This window comes from Gossypium raimondii, chromosome 12 (genome assembly GCF_025698545.1).
Source record: "Gossypium raimondii isolate GPD5lz chromosome 12, ASM2569854v1, whole genome shotgun sequence".
Taxonomy (NCBI): Eukaryota; Viridiplantae; Streptophyta; class Magnoliopsida; order Malvales; family Malvaceae; genus Gossypium; species Gossypium raimondii.
In genome coordinates, this window is record NC_068576.1 from 45588823 (window position 1) to 45615721 (window position 26899).

General features: G+C 34.5%; 2 protein-coding genes, 1 long non-coding RNA gene and 1 pseudogene across 3 annotated transcripts; 2 read left to right on the forward strand and 2 right to left on the reverse strand.

Moving 5' to 3' along the window:
- Positions 1-1121: 1121 nt before the first annotated feature.
- On the reverse strand, positions 1122-5618 carry LOC105764441 (putative U-box domain-containing protein 42; annotated as a pseudogene).
- Positions 5619-8969: 3351 nt separating this feature from the next.
- On the forward strand, positions 8970-9684 carry LOC128035515 (uncharacterized mitochondrial protein AtMg00810-like). Its single transcript, XM_052625287.1, has 2 exons — positions 8970-9428; positions 9529-9684. Exons 1-2 carry the CDS (start codon positions 8970-8972, stop codon positions 9682-9684), a joined length of 615 nt encoding a protein of 204 aa, XP_052481247.1.
- Positions 9685-15345: 5661 nt separating this feature from the next.
- LOC128035623 (uncharacterized) lies at positions 15346-16080 on the forward strand. The gene is made up of 2 exons (XR_008192167.1): positions 15346-15642; positions 15837-16080. It is a non-coding gene; the product is annotated as an uncharacterized LOC128035623 (long non-coding RNA).
- A 969-nt stretch (positions 16081-17049) lies between these two features.
- On the reverse strand, positions 17050-26309 carry LOC105764442 (DNA-directed RNA polymerase 1B, mitochondrial). The gene is made up of 19 exons (XM_012583006.2): positions 25210-26309; positions 24342-24572; positions 24125-24258; positions 23965-24031; positions 23788-23846; positions 23473-23590; positions 23062-23175; positions 22726-22857; positions 22220-22636; positions 21745-21795; positions 21156-21226; positions 20483-20567; positions 19662-19814; positions 19504-19578; positions 18908-18997; positions 18759-18806; positions 18441-18555; positions 18236-18339; positions 17050-17772 (listed from the first exon to the last, which is right to left on the reverse strand). Exons 1-19 carry the CDS (start codon positions 26023-26025, stop codon positions 17662-17664), a joined length of 2991 nt encoding a protein of 996 aa, XP_012438460.1. The 5' UTR covers positions 26026-26309; the 3' UTR covers positions 17050-17661.
- Between the last annotated feature and the right edge of the window lie 590 nt (positions 26310-26899).

Here is a 26899-nt window from a genome sequence, read left to right on the forward strand (position 1 = left end):
GTAAGCATATTCTTAGAGCTTATTATCCTATTGTTTTCTAGGGAAAGATTGATTGTAATTGATCTACCATGTTAGCAAGTCTTGAATGTTTATAAATTGAGGAGACTTGTACAAGTGTGGTTCTGATTTAAGAGCACTTATTTCTATTTGAGTGTAAAATCAAGTGTGTTACTTGGTTTTTATCTTAAGTTTAGAGTGATATAGTTGTTAGGTGCAAAAGTGAGACTCTAACATAGTGAGTGTTAGAGTTTGTAATCACTTGTTGCATGAGGTATTAAGATAATGGTTTATCTCTTTAGACAAGGCCTTACATACATAGGGAAACCAAATTAAGTAAACATATCGTTGTGTTCTCCATTGTTCTTTTTTGTTCTTCATCAGTGCCGCAGTTGACACTGCTCGTAGCATTGCTTCTGCCACTGCTCAGTTTTGCTGCAAACATCGTTCTTAGTTTTTTTTAATTGGTATGATATCCTACCATTTAACACATCTAGTTGATTTACTGATGTTGATATATGTTTGCAATAAAAAGTTCATCAATGTCTCGTCTCCTGTGCTTAATGGTGTGGATTACACTTATTGGAAGGCTAGAATGGCGGTTTCATCAAGTTTACGGATGAAAAAGCCTGAAAAAGTAAACAATGGCATTCTCTTGTCCATTACTGTCATGTCTTGCTTGTATCACATACAATCCTGGTCCTTCCAAGGTCTGAAACACAAATCTATTATTATATGATTCTTATTTAATGATGGGTGATAATAGTCCAATGGAATATATTTTCTTACAGTCAAGCCTACCAGCAATATAAAATATACACAGATAGTTATAAGCTGCAACTCCATTTTTCTAGAGCAAGGATGAAGAATCAAGTTATAATATGTAGGAAATCCAGATGTTTTAGAATGAGTGAGAAATGCTAAAGCATTAGACAGTCCACTAACTTGGAAGAAATAAACGTTTATAATTGTCTTTTTAATATTCATTGGTTTAATGTGGTATGTTACTAGTCAGCTCTAAAGCAAACTTATACATCATCCAATTGATTCCTCTAATCAACTTTAAAAGGTAACATCTAATTACTAAACTTTTAAAAGCAAGAAAGAAATGGCAATGGTAATCATAAAACAAGTTTTCTTTTGTTTTTTTCCCATCACAACTTGGAACTACTACGCAACAAAAATGGTTGGCTTGTTTTCAGAGATGAGCTTCCAAAACTGAATTGAAATTCAAGCATCTTTTCATTACATGCTGTAATAAGTAGCTGAAGGAGTCGGCATCCTCTTTAAGTGTCTCAAAATATTCTCAGCCATCTACTTCATACTATCATTCCCATTATGAAAAGCACTAATCAATGAAGCAGGCAGTAGTCTGTCCTGTGATATATCAGAAACTGACTTATTTCCACCTCTTACCAAGAATTTTTCAATCATCCAAAATGATTTCTGCCATAGACCCTCTTGTCTATGCTCTTTCACTACTTCTAATACATATTGAATAGCATTGTTTTCACTTAACAGGCTCACACTGGTGTCTACATCAACCTTGTCATCCAACAAAGTACAGATAGCTGCCATTGAAGCTTCAACTACTTCATCATTTTCATGGTCCAGGCATACTAACAGCCTTTCAACTGCCTTAGCATCGATCAAACAAAATGTGGTTTCTGAAGAACAAGCACCTCTATGAACTGGACATAGAACTGGTATCTTTCTGGTTTCAACTGACCTGGAAGACAACAAATTCGGTAGGCGGAAGAGGTTTTTAGACCCGGTTTTCTTTATCTGTGGTGGCCGTGATAGATTTATTGACTCTAATGAGAGATTCTCCAGTCCAATTGCTGACAATCTTTGAACTTCATCACTGGATGTTTTGATGAGCATTTCTGTAAACACTGATGTCAAGTTGTGAGTTCTTGCAAGGAACAACATTTGGGGTTCATACAATGTAGCTGTGAATCTAACAAGAATTCCAACAAGACCCTCTAAGTACACAGTTGCATGCCTGCTAGTTCTTGTTCCATTTCTTTGGATTAGAAAGATTCTCTCAAGGATTGTGGGGACAACATTGTTGTTGAGAAGAGCTAGGTTGAGTGTGAGATTCTGTTGAGGGAGTTTCGCCAGGAATCTTGCAGAAAGTGCTTGCTTCTCTGTAAGGTGGTTAGTTCCAGAAGGGCATTCCATTAAACTCTGAGGTTGTCCCTGGTTTTGCAGAGCCTTTCAACTAGTGTGTTACCGACATGCGGTACAAGCAAAATGAGTAGCTTGATTACGGCAACCCCAACTTGTTCATGTGGGTTATTGATGAGTTCAATGAGGGTATAGCTTGCTTCAGTCTCGTTCACAACAGAAACAATTGTATCCATTGATCTGGGTGACTTTGTTAAGCATAACAGAATCCGGATGAGATTGATGTTGAGCTCATCTGGAGTTGAGTTCTTAAGCATGTGGATAATGTTGTAAACAGCATAATTTGAGCTTAACCTACGGCCATGAGTGTTCACTTTGATGCTGTCATGTTCAACCCCAGATTCAAGAACATTTGCAAGTATTGCAGCAGCCTCTTCTTTGAATCCATTAGTTCATCATATATCCTGCGAGTGAACATCATTTCAGCCATAATGTTGAGAATGCCAACTTCTACAAGGATTTTGCCATTTGGATGATGAGATGAGATTTGTGATAGAGCTTTAAATGCTGCGTTTCTGAAAATGGTGTTCCCACTTTGCACCATTTTAATAATACTTGTAGAAGCCTTCTCAGCCACATACGCTTTGCTGTCATTACTAAGGATGAGTTCCCCCGAGTAGTTTGTCATTTCCATTTGAACCTCCTCAGAACCTGTTCAGTTAACCACGTAACTGTAACCAGCATGCTTATGTTTGACTTTGAAACTTGTTTGAAACTTATTATCAGAAGTTAATCATCCTTCAGCAAATCTAACTCGCAGAAATGTTTAGTTTAGAATTGGTTCTTTTGCCTACAAAAGGACCTCTCAATAGGTGGAGCTTTTAGATTGGAGTGTTACAAGTTATCAGCTACAACATAATGAAATTTAATTACCTTCTGTTAGATGATTTAAAAGAGGATCCAAGAATCCATTTTCAGCCATCTGCTTTATATTATCTGGAAATCTCTCCAGGTTCTTTAAAATTTTATCTGCTTTTTCTGCAGCAAAGGAATCAACATGATGATTGAATTTAACTCTGATCAGCATCAAAATTGCTCCAGTAGGTGGACTATTTTTTCACCCAAAGCTTGAGATCTTGAAAGCTCAACTAAGAAAAGCAATGATGCATGCCTAATTTCCTGGTGACTACTTGACATCAACTCAATCATAGCTGATATATCCATTATATTAGCAATCATTTCCTGAAAATATATATTAACTGTTCATATCTCCAAGGAAAACATGGGTTTATTGCAAGATAAAAGATATATATATATGTAAATATATGCATATATATATCATAGATGCTAAGGTTAAGCTCAAAATCATGCTACAAAAATATCAGGAAAGGGGTAAGAATCAAACCTTTCCTTCATCATCTTCCTCCGTCAGTTGTCGTAATAATTCCAAAACCTCACATCTAACATCTCTATCTTTATATCCAAGTAACCGAATAAGCAATGGCAATATTCCAACACTAACTACTAGTACCTTATTATTCCGTCTTCTTTTGCAAATATGTTGCAGATCTCTTATTGCTTCTAATATCATACTATCTGAACAAGCCAACGATAATGCGATACGGGCAACTTTGATCCCTGCAACCTCATTCCTCTCCTTCCATTCCTCTATTGTGGTCTTTAGAGCAACATTGGCGCTTAAAACTCTGCTTTTTAGCTTCATCCCTGTGGTTGGACAGACTATATTGTCTTGATGGCTGAAGGTTTCAAGCCACTCTGTTATGACCTTCAGCTCGTACGTCACTACATTTTCAATGGTAACTGGGTCATCCATAACCTGCTTGGTTAATGGACAGAAGAATGTGCTGTACAATGGTTCGATATAGTGAGCTACATGTGGCAATGTCACCAAAGATTTGTCCACGTTTTCATGTTGCCGTTGGCTTCTCTGATTTGTACTCTTAATGAAATCAACCGGGCATGGCATACTCAAAACTTGAGAACTCTCTGTAGGCACCGATACTTCGTCATCAACAGGGTAAAGATCTGATTCTTCCTGCACTGGCAACATTTGAGAACTTGGGATTTGCATTGCATAAGACATCTGTGATTCTATAGGTTGCTTGAATTCAAAGTGAACATTCTGCAATTCATCCGAAAGAGACCAGACCGCAGTTTCCACATACTTCTGGCCCCCAAATGTTGTAGATGGTATCAAACACAAACATTCACCTATGTCTTTAATCACCCTTACTAGCTCAGCTATGATCTTCACAAGTTCAGCATCTGAGACTGGATGGTTCTCTTTATGGCATTCTCCAACAAGATCTTTAGCCAAATTGACATTCATGGAAAGAGATTGTACAATCACTTCTATATTTTTTGGGGGATTCTCTGAAAACTGCAACTCCATTATTGCTGGAAAAACTCGATAAAGATAGCATCCCAATTCAACAAAGTTTTCCTGCTCAGCTTGTATAAATTCTACAGATTCTATGATTGATGAAATATCTGCCAACAAGGATTCAAAAACACTAGCAAAGGAAGTGTTCTTTATCTGAAAAAAAAAAGTATTGCATACTAATATAAGAAAGCTATGTTCCTCGGATTAGAATGTAGCATAGAATCTAGTATGTCTAGACAGTATTTAGAGGACTATATCCCCATACTTATGTGCAAGTTTGTATTGGACACAGATTCTGTAAGAAGAATGAAAAGTCAGAGCAACATAAGTAAAAAATACATGTTCAAAATTTAAGGAGCTGATGCAGTCCATTGTCTCAACATATTCTGCAAGTCTGCCAATCAGGTTGAAACTTGCGTCCTATTGAAGATAACAGTTACCTTTCCTTAAATTCATAGTTCAAGTTTCAAAATCATATACTCATTTTTTTGTATATAAAGTAGGGAGTATACATGGGATGGGATGCCTGAAAATTTCACCGTCAATACTTCAAAGGAATCTTTCCAGTAAACTGTTGATGGTTTATTCTAGTTTATAGGTGTAGTTCCTAACAGGCTGGTTGATGATACTGAAATCCATACTTGTTACGGTTTTCTAAGACAAACAGTGAACTTCCGGATCAAAATATTATTTTAAAAATGGTAGCAGAACTGGGTTGTACGTGAGTTGAGATACATGAACTGTGTGATCCACAAACACGTCAAATTCGAACAGGGGAGTTGTTATGTCCTAAAGCTCTTTGAGATTGAGATTGGGGCGTGCCATTAAAAAACTTAAACTAACAAAAAAAAAAGGGTTAAATTATTATACTCGAATTCAACAGAAAAGAAAATGGAAATGAAGAAGAAAAGAATCTAAAAATGTTGAAGCTGGCTTACATGCAAACCATGAAGAAGACCATGAAGCAGACCAAGCTGCCCCGAGCCATGCAAGTTCCTGCTGAAGATCATGCAAATGTTTTGTTACTTCAATTGGATGTTTTGTTACTTAGTTAGATATGAACTAAGTTGTTAGCATGTTTGATGTAATTAGGTGCTGATAGATTGATAAATCAGCCTTACCAAGTGTACATGCTATGTTTATCAAGTTTCTATGCTACTTAGTGGAGTTAGGTAAATGTTTAGGTAGCATTTTTCATCATTTTGGCCAGCTAAATGCCTGGTACATGTAATGGCTTTATGCCTTTATTCAATGTAATGAAAATCTTTCAAATTCTTCTGCATTTTCTGGTTTTACTTAAGCACTTTTAAGTTCACAAAACTATAGCCAATTCTCTTGTTTGATCAGCAAGAAATTGAAGCTTATTGCTTAAGTTTCTGTCAAAGTTTCACATTTTGTTTTCTTAGTTCCAAGAATTGGTATCAAGAGCTGATTTCTTAATGGACCTCACTCTTTTCAATCCTTTAAAGCAATGTCTTCATCTGGTTTCTCTCCAGCACCACCACCAGTGTTCAATGGTGAAGGCTACCATATCTGGGTAGTAAAGATGAAGACCTACCTGTAGGCATTCTACTTGTGGGAGGTTGTTAATGCTGATGTAGAATCACCACCTTTGAGAGCCAACCCCACGATGGCTCAGATCAAACAACACTCTGATGATAGAGCCAAAAGATACAAGGCAATGTCCTGTATTCAAAACAGTGTGTCAGATTTGATTTTCACTAGGATTATGGCCTGTGAGTCTCCAAAACAAGCATGGGACAAGCTTAAGGAGGAGTTTCAAGGAATTGAAAGAACAAGGCAACAACAACTCTTGAATTTAATAAGGGACTTCAAAAATTTGAAGATGAAGGAAGCAGAAACAATTAAGCAGTACTCAGACAGGATCATGTCTGTTGTGAACAACATTAGATTGCTTGGGGACCAGTTTAGTGAAGCTAGAATAGTGGAAAAGGTTATTTCAACCTTACCTAAAATATGTGAAGCCAAAATCTCCTCCCAAGAAGACTCAAGAGATCTGTCGAGGATCTCTTTGACTGAGTTAATCAATGCTCTTTATGCTTAGGACCAAAGAAGAGCCATCAGACAGGAAGAGCATCAAGAAAGTGCCTTCCAAGCTAAGAGCAAACCAACCTCGAGCTCCTCTGGCTATAAGGGGAAGAAGACTTTGTCAAATAAGCCTAGAAGAGATGGGGCAAGAAGAAGATATCCACCTTGCTCACATTGTAGAAGGCTTAGCCATCCAGAGGCAAATTGTTGGTTCAAACCTGATGTTCAACACAAAATCTGCAAACAGATGGGTCATGTTGACAAAGTTTGCAGAAATAAAGGCAAGCAGAAGCAAAATCAACCTCAACAGCCTCAAGCTGAAGCCCAAGTGGCAGAAGAAGGTTGTGATCAAGAAGAACAAGTATTTGTTGTCTCTTATTCAGCCACCAGAAAAAAAAATCACAAAAGGATGGCTGATAGATAATGGTGGCACAAACCACATGACACCTGATGAGACCATTTTCAAAAGCATTGACAGATCCTTCAGCACAAGAGTAAAAGTGGGCAATGGACACTACATTAAAGCAGAAGGCAAGGGAGATATGCTCATTGACACTCCTACAGGTACCAAACTTGTTTCTAATGTCTTGCTAGTACCTGAAATTGATAGAAACCTGCATAGTATAGCTCAGCTGCTTGAAAAGGGTTACTCTGTGATTTTTAAGGATAAAGAGTGCCTAATTAGTGATCCAAGTGGATCCAAGCTCATGTCAGTAAGTATGACTGACAGAAGCTTTATTGTCGATTAGAGTAAAAACTCAATTTGTGCCTACATAACTATATTAGATGAATCTAAGTTGTGGCATAAAAGGTTGGGCCATGTTAACTACAAATCTCTAGTTCAGCTGACCAAAAGAGACTTGGTTGAAAACTTCACAAAATCAGTCACAAAGGAGGATGTTTGTGAAGTATGTCAGCTAGGAAAGCAAGCTAGACTACCATTTCCTTTGAACAATGCCTGGAGAGCATCTGAGAAGTTGCAATTAGTCCACACTGATGTGTGTGGCCCAATGAGAACTGAATCCTTGAATGGCAACAAGTACTTTATTCTCTTCATTGATGATTATTCAAGATTTTGTTGGGGCTATTTTCTCAAGCACAAATCAGAAGTGGTGTCAGTGTTTTGGAAGTTCAAGGCTGCAGCAGAAATAGAATCAGGTTGCAAGCTCAAGATACTAAGGTCAGACAATGGCACAGAGTATACTTCAGCAATGTTTCAAAGTTTTTGTGATGAAATAAGCATTAAACATCAGCTCACCAACACCTACACACCTCATTAGAATGATGTCAGTGAGAGAAAGAATAAAAGCTTGATGGATATGGCCAGATGCTTGATGTTGAGAAAAATTTGCCTACAAAAGCAATATATCTTCAAAACAGGCTGCCTACTAAAGCATTGTTTGAAAAAACACCATTTGAAGCTTGGTTTGGGTTCAAGCCATCACTCGCTCTCCTAAGGGTGTTTGGATGCATATGTTATGCACATATTCCTACAGTCAAAAGAGGCAAGTTAGCCAAGAAAGCTCAGCCTAGCATTCTGGTGGGCTACAGCAGTGTCGAGAAAGGCTATAGGATTCTGGATCTTACAACCAAAAGGGTCTTTGTGAGAAGAGATGTTGTATTTGATGAGAATTCAAGCTGGAACTGGGATAAAAGTGATCCAGAAGCTACTGCTGAAGACTTGGTAACAAACCAAATTGAAGGAGATCAAAATGTTCCTAAAATGGACATAGATGTTGAGGCAGTTAGGGGAACCAGACCCTTGAGTGAAATATATAAGAGGGCAAATATGGCTACTGTTGAACCAACCTATTTTGAAGAAGATCAAACTCAGCAAGGATGGAAGCAAGCCATGATGGATGAGAAGACCATGATTTACAAAAATCAAACCTGGGAGTTAGTTGCAAGACCAGCTCACAAGAAGGTTATAAGAGTGAAATGGGTGTTTCGAGCCAAACAAAATGTTGATGGAAGCTTGAACAAACTAAAAGCAAGGCTGGTTGTGAAGGGATTTAGTCAGAAATATGGAATTGACTACCTTGAAACATTTGCACCAGTGGCAATGCTTGATACAATTAGACTGCTGGTTGCATTGGCTGCACAAAGGCAGTGAAAAATACATCAACTTGATGTAAAATCTGTCTTCCTCAATGGCTTTCTTGATGAGGATATCTATGTTGAAAAACCTGAAGGTTTCAAAGTTCCTAGTGAAGAAGACAGTGTTTACAAGCTAAGAAAAGCCTTGTATGGCTTAAAACAGGCTCCAAGAGCCTAGTATGCCAGAATTGACACCTACCTGGTGAGCTTGGGATTCAAAAGAAGCATCAGTGAACCAAATTTGTATGTGAAAAAGGAAGGTGATGAAACACAGGTCATAGTCTCCTTATATATGGATGACCTGCTAGTGATAGGAGAAAACAAGGCTATATTGACTAACTTCAAAGGCAAGATGGAAAGTGTGCTTGAAATGTCAGAATTGTGTGAAATGTCCTACTTCCTTGGCATGGAAGTGTCCCAGACTCAGCAAGAGATTTTCTTGAGTCAAAAGGCATTTGTCTTGAAGATTCTGAACAAGTTCTCTATGCAAAATTGCAAAGCAACTAGCACTTCAATTGCTATTGGAGAAAAATTGTCAAGCCAATGTGACTTTGAGAAAGTATGTGAGACATCCTATAGAAGCTTGGTGAGATGTTTACTCTACTTAACAGCTGCAAGACCAGATATAATGTATGTTGTTAGTCTCTTATCCAGGTTCATGCATTCCTGCAAAGTGAACCATTTTCAAGCTGCAAAGAGAGTTCTCAGATACATCAATGGCACTCAAAGCTTTGGAATAATGTTTACCAAGGTGGAAAGCATGAAGCTGCTTGGTTTTTCTGATAGTGATTGAGCAGGATCGATAGATGACATGAAAAGCACCTTAAGGTATTTGTTTACCCTTGGTTCAGCCATTTTTTTGTTGGATCTCAAAGAAGCAAACTGTTGTTGCTCAATCAATAGCTGAGGCAGAGTATGTAGCAGCTATAGGAGCTGTAACACCCCCAACCCGTATCCCTCGCAGGAACCGAGTTTCAGAGTATTACCGGAGTTTACAGGTTAAATAGGCAGAATTTTCAAACATTTCATATCATCAAAACAAGTCATCAAAGCATCATTTTAATCCAAATTATAAACATACCAAATCCAAATCAATTTGTCATAATATGGCTTCAAAAACAAACACATATTTATGTATAAAACCAACCAAAATTAAACTTATAACCTCATTTACAATCAAACCACAAAAATAACTATTATTTAGACACCCTAAGTACATGCCGACACAAAGGAAAAACATCACTACATTTGAGTTTGGGATCGTTGTTAGATGCTGAATTAGCGATCAAAAGTTAAGTACCTAACCTGCGCACGGAAAACAAAACCGTACACTGGGTATAAACTTAGTGGTATTTCTATAATCCGAATATTTATAGATAAGAAATTACAAATATACAATTTAAATATAAACACATGTTAATATTTAATTATTACAACAACCATATCATATTTCATTTATTTCACAAATATCTCAATTTTCATACTTGCTATATAAATAGTCTTTCACAATTTATTTCACATTTCATTATACAATTGCAATATCCATTCCATAGTCATTTCATGAGTATATAACACATATGTTCCATATATTTGCAACATATTTCACATTCTATTTTCAATTCACTATTTCACTTCTATTTCTTATACCATATCATTTCAATATCAATTATAAAACTTTATTATTCATTTACCCCTATTAACACGACTCAGACTCGGGCGGATACACGGATCCAACCAAAACACACTAGTTTGGTACCCAGTACCTCATTGGATAATTCGAAGTAATAAGTTGACACCTAGTGTCTCATCGGTTAAACCGAAGTAAATTAGCACCCAGTGCCTCATCGAATTAATCCGAAGTAATAGATTGACACCCAGTGTCTCATCAACTCGAAGTCGAAAAAATCCCTAAACTCTTCCAATCCTATGGCATGTCATCTATATCTGACTAAGCCCGATACAGTTAATAGGGTTTCAATTCACTTTTCAAATTCAACCAATATTCATTTCAATTCAAATAATCAATATATTCAATATATATACCAATTCAATCAATATAAATTCAAAAAATTCATCACATACTAAATCAATCCAGTTCAATTGCAAAACACAATAATTCTCACCTCAACACTTACCATATACATTAAATTAAATTATAACAATTAACAACTAAATTCGGATTATAGAAATACAAAATCATAATTCAACATTCCTGCAATTTTAAAACCGGAATCAATCCAAACCAACCAATCTATTTCAATCAATTTGATACCAAATCATAATTCAATTATAATTATACTATTTAGCATATTCATCACACTTTACTTTAATTCATATTCATTAAACAAGTTTTAGTATTTATATTATCATCAAACTATATACATGCCCTATAAATCAAAAAGGAAATTTACAAAAGCTACCAGAGAAAATCTAGATAGTGTGATCCTCAGTGTTGATTCGATCCTCCGTATATTTTCACGTCAATCTACAAGAGACATTGAATACACTCAAGTAAGCTTATAGAAACTTAGTAAGTTAATAGGCATAAAACATAAATCTTACCAAACATTTATACACTTATACATTATACACCATTACTAAGTTTACCTGTCAACCACAATCACTGGTAAGTCCCTTAGTATAAACTCACTACTACTTATCCTTTTACTATAATTCTTTTGGGTCCATTTGTCACTTACCATCCTTAATCAAAATTAGGGAACGGTTACGGAAAATTGAGTACTTCACTTCCACTTTGCCATAGTATAACTATGGTCTTACGTATGATCACTTATCACTTGTCCCTGATCAAATAAGTGTAGCTAAGCTACCACTTATCACTTGCCACTAGTCACTGATCAAATAAGTGTAGCTGAAGCTACTACTTATCACTTGTCACTTGCCACTGATCAGAAGTACTCAAATCCGGCGTTCCGCTCAATTTGGTCATTTATTCGGTTTTCGCATTTTTATTTTATTCTCATTTCAATAATAAATATATCTCATCATACATTATATAATTCATGAAATTAACATTTAATGATTAAATTTTAGTCATATGAACTTATCTGGGTCGATTTGCAGAATTTGTAAAAGTTCAAGGACTAATCAGCTACTTTTTCTTTTCCTCGGCTTGCTTCGGGTTCTCGATCTATCATTTTAAAATCATTCACTTATCAGTATTGATTTCACCTTCACTCTATTTCACATCCTTAATGTTTATAACCTGCTTATAAGTAACATTATCCATAATTTCACTATTTACTTATGTGTACTCAATGCTGTCCATCCATGTCATAGTCACTAAATTATTTTTATCTTGAGCTAAAGAACTCCAAATTAGGATCCAAAAATTTTCCCTAAAACTAGACTCACATATATTCTCACCATAAAATTTTCAAAATTTTTAGTTCAGCCAAAAAGTACAGTTTATTCTTTAAAGTCACCCCTGTTCTGCTGTCTGACAGTTCCAACCCTTCTTCACTAAAAATTAATTATCTCCTTGTACAGGATTTGAATAATGTTCTCGTTTGTTTCTCTTGAAAATAAACTCATTCAGGATTTTAAATATATAAATTTAATTCCCTAATTATTTTTCTTAAATTTTTTATGATTTTCCAAAGTCAGAATAGGGAAACCCGAAATTATTCTGACCTTGTCTCACAAAATTTATTATATCTCATGATTTACAATTCTATTGCTTACACAGTTTCTTTTATGAGAAACTAGACTCAATAAGCTTTAATTTCATATTTTATTAATCCTCTAATTAAATTCCCACAATTTTTGGTGATTTTTCAAAGTTAAACTACTGCTGCTGTCCAAAACTGTTTTAGTGCAAAATGTTGATTTCCATTTTGCCCCAAATTTCACAGTTTATACAATTCGGTCCTTTCTCAATTAACCCCTCAATTAATCTAATTTTTCTCAATTAACACATTTTCCAATTATTTTACACTACTATATAGCCTTTTATATTCAAAATCGCAACACCAAACCCTAATTCTAAACGTTTTCACAAATAGGTCCCTAAAATCAATTTCTATCAAAATCAGTTAATAAAATCATCATATAATAAAATTAAAACTTTAATTCCATGTTAATTCATCATAGAAATTCAGCACTCATCAATGGTAACTCTCAAAATCAGCCATGAAATCAAAAACTAATGAAATAATTAGTTGGACCTGATTGTAAAAGTATCAAAATCACAAAAATTAGAAGAAATAACCAAGAATTAAACTTACATGATTCAAATATATGAAAAATAAGCTTGGAGAGACTCTTAAATGGCGTTCTTGGCTGAGAAATATGAAAAATTACCTAGAAACTCTTTTAATTAAGATTTTTATTTGTTAATTTTTACAAAATTTCCAATTTTGCCCTTATTACATCACTTTTTCAGATTTTTTTCTTCTCTTATGCCGTCTCAACGATCCCATATTGGCATATTTATGCCTTAAGTCCCTCCTTATTTATCACTTAAGCTATTTAATCACTTTTTAACAAATTTTACATTATTTTCGATTTAGTCCTTTTTAATTAATTGACCACCCAAATGTTAGAATTTTCTAACGAAACTTTAATACCAACTCAATGACACTCTATAAATATTTCTAAAAATATTTATGGCTCAGTTTATGAATTTGAGGTTTCGATACCTCATTTTCGATTCTAATTATTTTAATATTTATTCCTAGTACACTATTCACTATTTCAAAAATTTTCCTAACTTCACATTTAACTTATACTCACTAAATTAATAATATTTTCTACTCACTTATCGGATTTAGTGATCTCGAATCACCGTTCCGACACCACTGAAAATTCAGGCTATTACATCTTTCCCCTTTCTAGTCGAGGATTCCGGTACAACGTTAGCTACGGAATTAAAACAATTAAAATTCATCAATAAAATACAATTCAATTGCATATTGCATATTGCATATTTCAATTTTATTTCTTCACAATCAATTCTATATTTTCATTCAATTTCCACTTTAAACTAGATTTAAATCTCTAATTTCACTTAAATCTCTAAATTTTTAATTTTTCAAAATTTAGTCTGTATTACTCAAAATTTACAATTTATTCTACAATTCAATCCTTTTCACTTCTAACTTAAAAATCTATCAATTTAATCCCTAATACTAAAATTATTCAACATTAACAACATTTAAAAACTAAATAATTTCTAAAATTTTGACATTGGTCGGGTAGTATTTAATCTTGAGATTCCAAAACATAAAAATTAAAAGAAAAAGGAACTAAATTGACTAACCAATTGAACTTGAAACTTTGAAACCCTAGTTTTCTCCTTTCTTTCTTTTTGTCCTACTTCGTTTTATTCTGTTTCTTTCTATTTCTTTTTGTTTCTTTTATTTATTATATTTACTTATTATAATATATAATATAATATATATATACTTAATGATTAAGATATAATATTTATAATATTATAATATATATTTTAACTTTAAGTGTTACAAATATCTATCTTATGCCGCCTCATTTAAGAATAATAGTATAATTTCTCTTTTAGTCCCTTTAATTTTTCTTTAATCTATAATTGAACTTTTATCTTATATGCAATTTAGTCTTTATACCTAATTACTCTTAATTCATGCAAATTCACTTAACCAAAACTTAATTAACTACACAACTAGCTTCGTAAATATTTATTAAATATTTACTAGTCGATTCTGAGAATGGAGTCTCGGAATGCACTTTTTTAATTTGGTCCTTTTCTCTTAATTAATTAACTATCGAAACATTAAAATTTCTTAACGAAACTTTAATACCACCTTAATGACACTCTGTAAATATTTATAAAAATATTTACGGCTCGGTTTATAAAAACAAGGCCACGATTCCTTATTTTCTAAAACTACTTGAACTTAATAAATTACTTATATAACAAAAATTATCAAATCAAAAACCTTTTTAAAAATCACATTTGACTCATAAATATTAAATAATAATATTTACGAACTTACTCGTCGGATTTGGTGACCCCGAAACTACTATTTCCGACACCACTGAAAAGCGGGATGTTATAGGAGCAGTTAACGAAGCAATTTGGTTAAGGAAGATCATGGCTGACTTGAACTTACACCAAAAGGAAGCAACAGAGATTAAATGTGACAACCAATCTACTGTTGCAATTACAAAGAATCCAGTGTTTCATGGGAAGAGAAAACATTTTAAGATCAAGTTTCATTTTGTTAAGGAAGTGGAACAATCTCAAGAAGTTAAATTGATTCATTGTAGTTCTGAAGATCAGCTAGCTGATATCTTGACAAAGCCTCTTTGTGTGTCAAGATTCAAGGATTTAAGAGCAAAATTGGGAGTTTGCAGCATACAAGCCAAGGAGGAGTGTTGAAGCTGGCTTACATGCAAACCATGAAGCAGACCATGAAGTAGACCAAGTTGCCCCGAGCCATGCAAGTTGCTGCTAAAGATCATGCAGATGTTTTGTTACTTCAATTGGATGTTTTGTTACTTAGTTAGATATGAACTAAGTTGTTAGCATGTTTGATGTAATTAGGTGTTGATAGATTGATAAATCAGCTTTACCAAGTGTACAAGTTATGTTTATCAAGTTTCTATGCTACTTAGTGGAGTTAGGTAAATGTTTAGGTAACATTTTTCATCATTTTGGCCAGCTAAATGTCTGGTATATGTAATGGCTTTATGCATTTATTCAATGTAATGAAAATCTTTTAAATTCTTCTTCATTTTCTGGTTTTACTTGAGCACTTTTAAGTTCACAAAACTATAGCCGATTCTCTTGTTTGATCAGCAAGAAATTGAAGCTTATTGCTTAAGTTTCTGTCAAAGTTTCACATTGTTCCAACAAAAAAGCTCATACGGACATGCTTGGTGGAATTGAAGAAACTTGCAGAAGCAGAAGATTTGAGTTGGAAATGATGTTAGACTCATTCAATCAGTCTTTTCTCCTGAAAGTGAGTCAAATTTAATTGCTTGACATCAAAAGCACTATCTCTACTTTATCTTCCATACGTAATTATGTATGTATCTATATTTACTTGATGCATATTCGTCTTCGTATACATATTAATTATATTAGGGTTTCTTTAGAAAGAAAATACAAGTGTTGAACATGAGGGCTGAAACCAATTGCTTTTCTCCCATACAGGAGTTCATTCGACCAATAGGATTTGATGACCATGTTAACTTGGGATGAACGAAAGATGGGTGTGAAGTTTAATGATGAAAATGATAGTAATTAAGTAGTAGTTGGATTGTTACACCTTCTTTGCTTTCTTCGACAATTTCATTAAAGTGCCTGCCTTGCATGTGGGTGAAGTTGAGCCAAACACCAATGAAACAAGATTACTTTCCAATCAACTATAATTCAAATTTTTAAGTTTTTGATGTAATATTTGATTAAAATTTTGAAAAAGTTATATCCATAAAATTAATTCATTAAACACTTTAGTAGAAAATGTTATAGTAATTTTTGAAGTTAGACCCATTAAATAATTTTTTTTAATCATATTTATTATTGACAAAAGTTATATTTGTTTGTTCTTAAATATTATTTATTTTAAATAAAAATTAATACATTACTCTAAAAATAATACATGATTAAATTTAAATATAAATTAAAATTTAATTCAACCATACTTAAAATAAATTTAAAATTAAATAAGTTTTATGATTTTGTAGCTAGAAAAGTATATTGTATAAAAATAATGAAAATAAATAAAAAATAGATAATTTTCTTCCTCAAGTTTTACTTTCCAACCATATGAGAAAGTTGCTTTACACCATTATTTAAATGAAAATAATTTCCAAGGGAATGACACATTTTTGAGAAAGTTATTTTATTATACTACACACGAAAATTGCTCTCCCACTAATGAAACTCAGAAAATCACTTCCTACCTTACCAAACATATGAACTCTGAAATTTATTTAAATTAAAATTTCATGGTTGATTTTATTCTTTTGAATATTGAAAGTGTTTAGTTAAAAAGATCTAAAATAAATTATTTAAAATTTTAAGGAACTTATTTTCATATATTTCCATTTTCATTTAACAAATGAGTTATTTAATTTTCAAAACCAAAATTAAAAATATATTTTTCAGATCATATGAAGCATTATTTTACTAACACAAATTTCTGAATTTGATATACACGAATGAAGTGACACAAAAATAAATAAATAACCTCCCTTCAATATTTATTTTTTGGACAAAAATTTGGAATAAACAAACATGATTATAAGCTTTGACCACAAAGAAAAGATGATAAGCATCAGCCAACCATTTCTCATCATGAAAATGTTGGACTCTAACAACAAAAATCAGCAAGTGAAGTAGATGATCTTAACAAATGAAGAAATTTTAACTTAAACCTCTTTTACTATAAGAAATAAACTTTTTTTTTTTTCAAAGGAACAACCACCATTCCAGAAAACTGTGTCACAGGTGAAATATACAATAGAGGAACAAAGAACACACACACACCAATGATGCCCATAATTACACTTGAATGAGCCTGGTCATCAATGGAAAGACCAGCGTCCAGGGCTGCTATGGTTTGTTGCTCCAATAATTGGAAAAAAAACTCTGCTGATCCGCGTGCTTGATTGAAGTTCCCATTCTTGCTCTAGATCACTTCCTCAATCACTTCTGTATAGCTTAAATTGAACAGCCTAGTTTCAAGACCATTGGCGCCGTTTATTTCTTTGAATCCTTTAAATATAGCGGACCAACGCCCCAACTTCAGCCATGGGGCAATAAATTTGAAGGGAATCTCCTAATTGGTTATTTTGTATAACATATGTACAAAAATGCCCACAGGGTAATGGCTGTTGTTAGCAAGCCCATTGTTGATGCATTCACTTCAGACCTTACTCTTTAATGAGGTGGAAAAAAGGAGCTTTGCCACTTCACAATCTCATCCCTTTGGTGAAAGAATATATATGATTGCCATCATAAGTCGCTCATCCAGCTAGTTGAAGAAATAGGGAGATTCCAGAACCTCCCGAAGATCAAAGTCCCCTCGCTCAGGTAACGGTGGAAAGTTCAATGAAGGGAAGGCCTTCTGAAAGCTTTCCAATAGCTGTAACCAAAAATTCGACCATCATCGTGTAATCAGCAGAAAACATTACCCAGCAAACATAACAAATGTTATATCAGTTGAGAAATTTATTTTCCACCATCTATCGAATATACATGAGAATTAGGATGAAACTTGGATATACAAGACTGTTCATGTTATATACACAAATATATAACCAGTTTGCAGATATTCACCTCCATACTAATACAAGGTTATCCCAATATGCCATTTCTATATTACCTTTTCCATTAATGTGTTTAACATGAAACGAAATCATCATAATGGAACTTCGAGGAAGGCATGGAAGATTTTAGAAATTTGACAGTGTCTCTTAACTCTTTTCTTTCTTTTTTTTTTAAACTTGAATTTGGCCGATATACTACACATTTCACAAGGAAAGCCTCTAAAATAATCCAAGCATCAATATAAATTCTAAAAGAGTGCAGAATCAGAGATACATTACATTTTCTAATATTGGTGCCTCGTAGAGTTCAACAAACTTTTCTCTTAGTATCCTATTCATTTCATCAACATCGCATGCATGTGTCCAGTATGAATCATGGACCCCTGTGACGGCAGAAGCATTGAATTTAGACTTCATCAGATGGGCAAATATATGAACGCATGGATGCACTAAAAGTCACTACAGGAAAAAACTCACTACATACCTGCAAAATTCAAGCCTGCCTTTTTACAGGCAACAGCAGTCATCATCATATGGGAGCCATCAAGGGAGTGAACAAAATTTGGGGGGAATGCGGTTCTCTGCCGCTTAACCATGACCTACGATCACAGTTTTAACAGAATTAAAAGTTACACATGGCAACATAGCAAATTGGTTATGAACATAAGCAAATCTAAAATTGCACTGTCAATGGAGATCAAGAAAATGGTTTATTGCCATGGATATAAAATCCTAGAAAATTTGACAATCATTTCCTTTGTTCAGCAACCATAAAAGGGCACAGATAATGGAAGAAAAGTACCTTGTCAGTTTCTCGTTGTAGAGTCAACACCTGAAGAGAAGTTTTTATCTGCATCAAATTAAAGATATTAGAATTTTTGTTAATGTTTTCATTTTTGCATAGTAAAATATTTCCTATTTCAAAGTTCCATAAATGTCTTAGACAATTACAAGATGCCGCCCTAATTGCCGGTAAGGTTGTACAACCGGAAGACCAAGCGGAGTGACCCAACGCACTGGCTGATTCTCAGAAGCTATAACCTGTTTATATTCATCTGTCAGCATGTGGAAGTATGCAAGAAAGATTATAGGAAAATACAAAATAAAGAGCACATATATCAAACAAATCAAGATGGAATGCATGTCAAAACAACGCCATAAAAACAAGTTAGTAGGAATCACCAACTGAATTAGATATTGTGTTAGTAGTTCGATTCTCATTCTTAATTACTTAACTAATTTTCACCAGAAGCTGTCACCAATTGTATAGCCAATATAAAGATTTTCATAAATTCCCTTAAAGTACTTATTACCAGTTTCAACGAACATTAAGCACTTAGGTTTTAAGTCTAGAAATAAATGTGCCAAACCAATGAACATTTCTTTCTATTCTTTTATTCTCTACTTTTCTAGCCTTCTTGCATGTATGATAAATTCATAAATCTGTTTGTAGAAGAGCCATTTGCCAACTTCAGAGTCAGAAAACATTAGCAATATTCACAACCACATAAATACCAAAAGAAACAATAAAACAATAAATGACTGACCTTTGCACATTCACCAAGCCAACCCATGATACTTCTTGCAGCTTGAAACATCTCTCCTAGGGCAGTCAAGGTGGTCTGAACATAGAAGAAAACAATCAAGTTAATACACAAAACCAGACAATGATATGCATACATGCACACACAAGAAAATTCCTCACTCTTGCTGCATAGCAAGATGCAACGAAAAGCTGTGTATCATCTGCAATAGCACCTCGCTCCTTCAACCGTCTCTTGATCTGGTCACGTGCACCAACATAAGTAACACCATATACAGAAGTCATCACAGTCTGCTTCACCAGCTTCCGATCAACCTAAAATTTGAAATAGTGAAGGATCAGTGATAAGATAAACACAAGTGTGAGCAATGAAACTCCTTACACCAGGAACTAACCGCCTGAGTACACGCATTGCAATTTCAGTTGACCAAATGCACAAATTAGATAATAGAAGAATCCCACATCCCTATTTAGTATAACATTTTTCCCAGATCATCATTTTCCTCTTTTCAGCCAACAGAAGGTGTTAGTCCTCAATTAATTATTAGATCAGGTTATTATTTTATTAGAAGTATAAGGAGATTTTATTTATGAGTATTTGATATCTTCAGGAGATATTTTATAATTAAAAGTATTTTAGAGAGATATTAGGAGTCTTTCTTTATTTAGAGTCATTGTTTTAATTTTCTTGGCTTATAAGTCTTCTATTCAAAAGAGTAAACCTATGTAACCTCTATTTAAGATGCTGAGTGATAGCAATAAAATTAAGGAATTATTCCAATATTTAGAGGTTTAAGACTCTCTCTTAACAAGTCTAAGGTATGGAATTCCCTTTGACAAGTTCCACATATTCATCATAGGATATTCGCGTGGAAGAAACAGAAACAAGGGGAAAAGCCCCACTGAGTCAAACAGTTTGTCTACAAACCATCCAGTGACTTGATCAGTAACTCAGGACCGTAACAGAAGGAAATGAAACAAACCTGATTGATTAAAAGCCGTGCATGTAGCGCATTAGGATTTGTTGCAGGATCTTCCTGTGCATCTCTCTTCATAATATCAAGAACCCTACACCAGAATTGCAAATTGAGTTATAGGTCAATGAGAGAATATAGCTTTTGGTAAAAATATACCAAGATGATTTTTGTATAAATTCTAAAGCACTGCAGAAACCTGGCAAAACCATTCATCTGATCAAGTAAAATGAGTGATCCATACACTTAGTTGGACCAGATTGTTAACAAAAATACATGGATTCATTAATGTGCCTTAGTTGTCAGAAATGGAGTTTGCCTTTGCATTCAAAGGTTAATAATTTGCCACGGTTTAAAGCAAAAGCGTAAAGTAACCTTATCAGAATAGGGATTGTAGTTTATATTTTGAATCCATACTACTTAGACAGATATTGCTATAGGGCATAGTTCAGATATAGTCTACCCGCTTGGAAATTAGGAGGGCAACGGTTGGAAAATTTTGAGGGTTTGAGAGTAAAGGACCTTGATCTTAGCCTTCGGAAATCAAAGAGGTTAGAATGATCAAACCAGGGTAATGAAGCCTCTTTAGTTAGCATTTACATATAAACCAAAATTGTTGAGTCTCCTGCCCAGCATGGGTGGTGGAGACAGGAGAGAACTAGAGAGAGGAAGTTAGACTTACCGGGCAGCAATTCCTGAATACACATCAGCTGGTTTGTCGCCTGCAACAAGATTCACTGCAGCTGCTCCCAACTGAAAGCCAAAGCAGTTCAATTAACATACCAAAGAACAAAAAAAAAAGGTATTCATCCAGATTTAAGCTAATTGAATCACTCATTCACTATATATACAAGCTGGACATTCAGTTAACATGGAGAAACACAGGCTACCGTATTTAATCAAACTTTAATGACTTTTCACTTGCTACGAGTGAAGAAGCCATTCTACTAAACAAGTGAGAATGAAGAGATACCCAGATATTAAGAAAAACCACATTTAAGAATCAATAATCCATGTATGGAATGTAGTTGAACTTGAACATTTTGTAGATCCCTCAAATCTCTTCCCCTCTATAGCCAGACCCAAAACCTTGATTGAATCTTTCTTTAAATTCTAATTAACAATAAAGTTAAAAGCATAATTGGATTATTGAAAGTATCAATAGTTATGCTTTCTGCTTTTAGTATAAGGAAAACAGTTTGAAACATCCAAATTTGGCTAAGCTGGATAAAATATCTCTATGAAATATGACTAAGAGAAAAGCGCATTACCTTATCTCTTCCCAATGCAGCATAGTGTTGTAAACCATTGCACGAACCATCCTTGCAGAAGATTAAGACATAAAAACCCAATATTATGATTCAGGCAATTGAAATACAATGAAACCCTCAGAGCATGGTTCATCAAAATGATCATGAACACCAGAGAATACAGCTATAGTGGCAATAACATCACATAAAATACAGCACTTCTAGCAGTTAGCACTATCTATCAATCACATGAAGCAAACAGTCTCATCTTTTAATACAGTGATAATGATCTCAATAAATCCTAGATAAAGGGTATTGCATCCTCAAAAGGAGAAAACCTCCAAAATCTATAGAGTAGGAAAGTACACACAAAGGTGTTTCTATGTATAAATTCATGTGTGTTGGTTTCTAGAAGCACTTGACTAAAAACCCAAAGAATTAACAGAGAAATAAGAAATTCAGCATCTACTTTTCATTTTTGCTAGGGGAAAAATACCTGGTGGACAGGCATGTGCGAAATGGTAGCCTCTGGTATGGAACTTCTCAAAGCTTCAGAGAGATTAATACATGCTGCCAAGCATTGGAAAGGGTCCTCTGCACTTAACCACCAGCGCTTTCCTTCAAGAGGTCTGTCCGCTGAATCAAAGATATCATCCAAATGACTCTCTGTAAATTCTACTCGACCCTCATAGGACAACTTGTCCACTCCTCCAGCATATAAATTCGCCAAATGTATCTTCAGCCAGCGTAAGCCTGATTTACCAAGGGGACGTCCCTCTGCAAACTCCAAGACACCTCGACATAGATCAGAGCCAAGATGATTTAGGTACGGATGCATAGGGTATGCTCGGCCTCGAAAATCAAGGTTGTGTGGGTAGTAGAAGCCAACCTCATCTTTCATCTTTCGAGCCACCTATCTCCAATAGAAAATAAAGTTAACGTGCAATATTAAAAACATGATATGACAGAAAGTCAATGAAACTGATTAAGGCAGCTTCTTACAGCAAGTTTAAGTTCAACATCACACCGCTGTGAATGCCTTTCATTATTCTCCTTTTTAACAGCTTTTACCTTCCACTTCCATTTCCGAATTTCTGTTTCATCTTCAGTGTCTGGCTCCTCAGGCAGAGGAACCTATTTAAAATTTAAAAATTAATAGGTGAGGGAAGATCATTAACTTGAAAAATAAGAAAGAGCAAATTAATATTCAATAAGCAATAAAACAGTGGACTTCACAAGAAAACAAATTATCTCTCCTCAGAAACAAAAAATAATGAATAAAAGATAATATAAACCAGCACAAGAAAATCAAATTCTACTTATTTGGCATGTACCCACATCTTCACGGTCAACCAAGTCTGCAAGACGGCCTCCATTAGCCCATAATCTGTCTACTACACCAAGAATCCTTCTATTTATCCTCCATTTGGTGTTCCCCAGTGTATCCAGGGCCTGATGCATGAGAAATAATAGAATCATTGTAACAAGAGGCTATACTGAACAGTGACATAAAGTTGGTGAGTGACAACAATTTATCAGAACTGTTCTCATTTTTAAGCGCAAACTTATACATTTATTCAATTATATAATTAAAACAGCAATCTTATATAAAAATAACAATATAATATTTAATAAATATTCGTAAAAAATGAATAAAATATGTAATTACATATTAAATTAAATGAAATAAGCCAACACTTAGAAGTGCAGAACATAGAGATATAAATATAAATCTCAAGGATTTCAAACCTCAAAAACAGGCTCTAATTGCTTCCTTGGAGTTCTTTTAACAGTTTCACGTTGCTGTTTTGCTCCATGTGTCCGCATGACATATGATGGTAAAAACAAATAAGCACCTTGGTCATACCTGCCAAAGTATCACAAAGTTCTTCAGTGATTGGATAGGAACAGAACAAGTGGGACTATAATCATATATATATATAGCTTTTTCAAGTTGACATAAGAAGATATTTGCATAAGCGGGAAAATTTTGTACCAAGCTGTCAGTATATCTGAATGAGTAGAGGGAATAAACTGTACAAAGATAGGACCTTGAGAACATACCCTGTCCAGTTTTGTGGAGGCACTAACATCGGCATATAAGGAATGACCATGTGCTTAGCCTGCTTGCACAAGCGATATTAGTTTAACCTTATGCTTTCACGTAGAGAAATTTATTCAAGGGGGTTATTGTTTATGAATGGAATGCTTGTTAAGTGCCATCTATTAAAGACTACTTACAGTTTTCTCAAGTCCTTTGCGAACTAGTGGATCACATTCAATAACACCATATCTTCTACTCCCTTTGCTGGTAAAGGATAAACGCAAAAAATAAGAATTCTATTGTGAGTTATATGTGAATGAAGAATAAGTCAAAAGTGAGAGAGAGATGACTATTTACTTTCCATCTTTGATGACATTTTTTAGAGCATGTACAAATGCAGGGCGAATATCCGGTGGGCCATCTCCTATCTGATCAACTGGTGGTTGTATGTAGGCGTTTTCCATCAATAACTGAATCAGACGGCAGCCAACCTATAATGGCAACCCCATGATATAACATCATGAACACACAATGGCCAGAACAGATTTTATTTTCAACTGCAACAATCGCATACCTTAACATGTGCCTCCTGACCCCAAGGCTTTGAAGTATCACGTCCCTTCACTATTTCCCGTACCTGATGCACCTTTTGCTTTTTCATCAACTGAGTCACCTTTTTCCTCAGCTTTTCCTCGTTTTTGGCCAGTTTCCCTTGTTCAGTGGTCTCAGGTTCAGATTCAGTGACAGATTTTTTATCTGTTGTGTTCTTTTTCTTTGTCTTCTCCAAGAACTTCTGTATCCTGGCCTGATCCACATATGAAACACCCATAAACAAGTTCTCATCAAGAAATAGCAAATACTCCTTTAGCATAAGGCACAAATCTATGTTATAAATCTAAAATAAGTACATCTATCTCGCATCATTCAGAAAAAATAGAAGGGGGGCGGGGGGAGAGGGGGGACAATGTTAATCTCAAACTTCATATTTTCAAGCCCAACTTGCTTTAACAATAACCAATCTCCTAACCCCCATATACTTAAAATTGCCTGAATCTATATCATCCAGAAATTCATAAATTCTATCCTGTGAAACAGAAAACAAAATTGTGCTGATAATCTCAACTCCAACTTCATTTCCAGAGTGCACTGTCCTATGAAAGACAAACCATTCCTATGTGACCAATTACCATTTTAAATTTAGAAACAGTCCCACCAATCACAAGACTGAACCTTTAAGTAAGTTCTACTTTTACTAGGACATGGATATTTTCAACAACAGAATATCATAAACTCCAGCAATAATATAAATATATATAGATCATGTTATCAACTGGAAATTTTTAACAAAAGCTCATAGTTCTCTTAAATTTCATCCACCATAAACATCACATATTATGTCAAGAGAACAAATTCACTGGCTTGAAGAATTATAACCTCCTCACCTCATTTTCAATGGCTTCACCAATCTGGCAAGCAGCTTGAACGACCCTAATGCCCCCAGTTCCAGCAGTATTAGTCATCAACAACCCCATTAATTTGTGCATTGTAACAACCGCCATCATATCCGCTGACAACTCATTAAAATAAGCAGCATGACTTATCTTAAAATTCCCCTTGCACACCTCTTGCTCAGCAGCAATAGAATCTCTCAATGGCTCAAACCAACCAAGAAACAATGACTTAACATAAGGCAAATTGGGAGCAAGCTTCTGCTGGCACATATCCGCTATTAATTCTTGATATTCTTTAGCTGCCTCTTCCCATGCCTCAGTCTCAATCTTTATTTGCCGCCTCTTCAACGTATTGTACTTCGCCACCCCCATTCCTCCTACCATTATCTTTGGTTGCTTTGAAAAAGACTCTTTCCTCTCTTCTTTGATCATTGCTTCTACTAATTCATTGATTTCTTCAGAACCCGAAAGGTCGTCTTCATTAGAAACAATAGCCTCAGCAGCACTTGCATACCCTTTGAAGTTCCAAAATTTCCCAGAAAAAGTTAAAGGGTTACCTGAGTGGGAGAAACCGAATCTGCCCAAACAATCCTTTTGCGAGGGAAAGACATAGTTTTCTCGAAAACCCAGAATCGGGCACCCAGAAAAACCATGGTTTATGGCCTTGGAAGGTCTGAATTTATTGATAAAAGCAGAAGTCTGACAAAACCCTGTAGAAGAAGATGACGAAAGCGAGGAAGTACATGATTCAGGAACAAATTTAGACTTGTGTGTATGGGAAGCTTGTTTAAGTAAGCTTCTCCACATGTTTGAGCTATGTCGCTTTCGTGTACAAGGAATGCCTACAATTCAAAGCTTTCTCTAGGATTTTTCCTTTCTCGTTTTGTCTACGAAATAAATGAAAGAAGTGGGAAAATTTTAGAGGGGTTGAGAAAGGAAGAAAAGAGGGGGGGAAATAATGCAATGAAATATTCGAAATTGAAAGAAAGGGTGAGAGGATCTTCGAAGAGAAGGATATGGAGATTGGACGTGACAGGGGGAGGAGGGTGTTTTGTTCGCAGAGACGGATAGCCGCCTTTAAACCCTCCTAAAAACCTATGATTTTTCTCTGTAGTTTGCAATTCCATTCCCATAACCCACCCATTTTCATTTTTGGATTAACTCATTACGCTCTGCTAATTAGCCCAACGCTTAGTTAACGGGTCATGCCCTTGAAGCTAAGCCCTAAGAGCTCAGAAGGCTTGGGTGTAAAACAGATAACATCACTGTCGCGAACAAAATAGATTTGATTAAAAATTTGAAATTGATTTTTTAACCTTCATTTTATACTTTAAAATTATTCAATTTTTTATTTTTTTATTTTTTTATTTTTTTAAAATTTTTTAATTTAACTAAATTTTATTTTACAATTGTAATACATTTTAAATAAATTGTTTTTTTATTTCTATTTTGAAAATTACGTATTTTAAATAAACTGTTTTTTTATTTCTATTTTGAAAAATACGTGCTTTCACTATTTTTATTATTGAAAATAATTAGCTAAACATATTTTCCAATTTTCAGAAAATAAAAACTAAAAACATAAAATGTTCTCTAAAACCAAACACGCCCTTACTTTATAATGCAATTGTACTTCGTAATAGATATTAGTTCTTTCATCATTTGTGTTACACGTAAATAT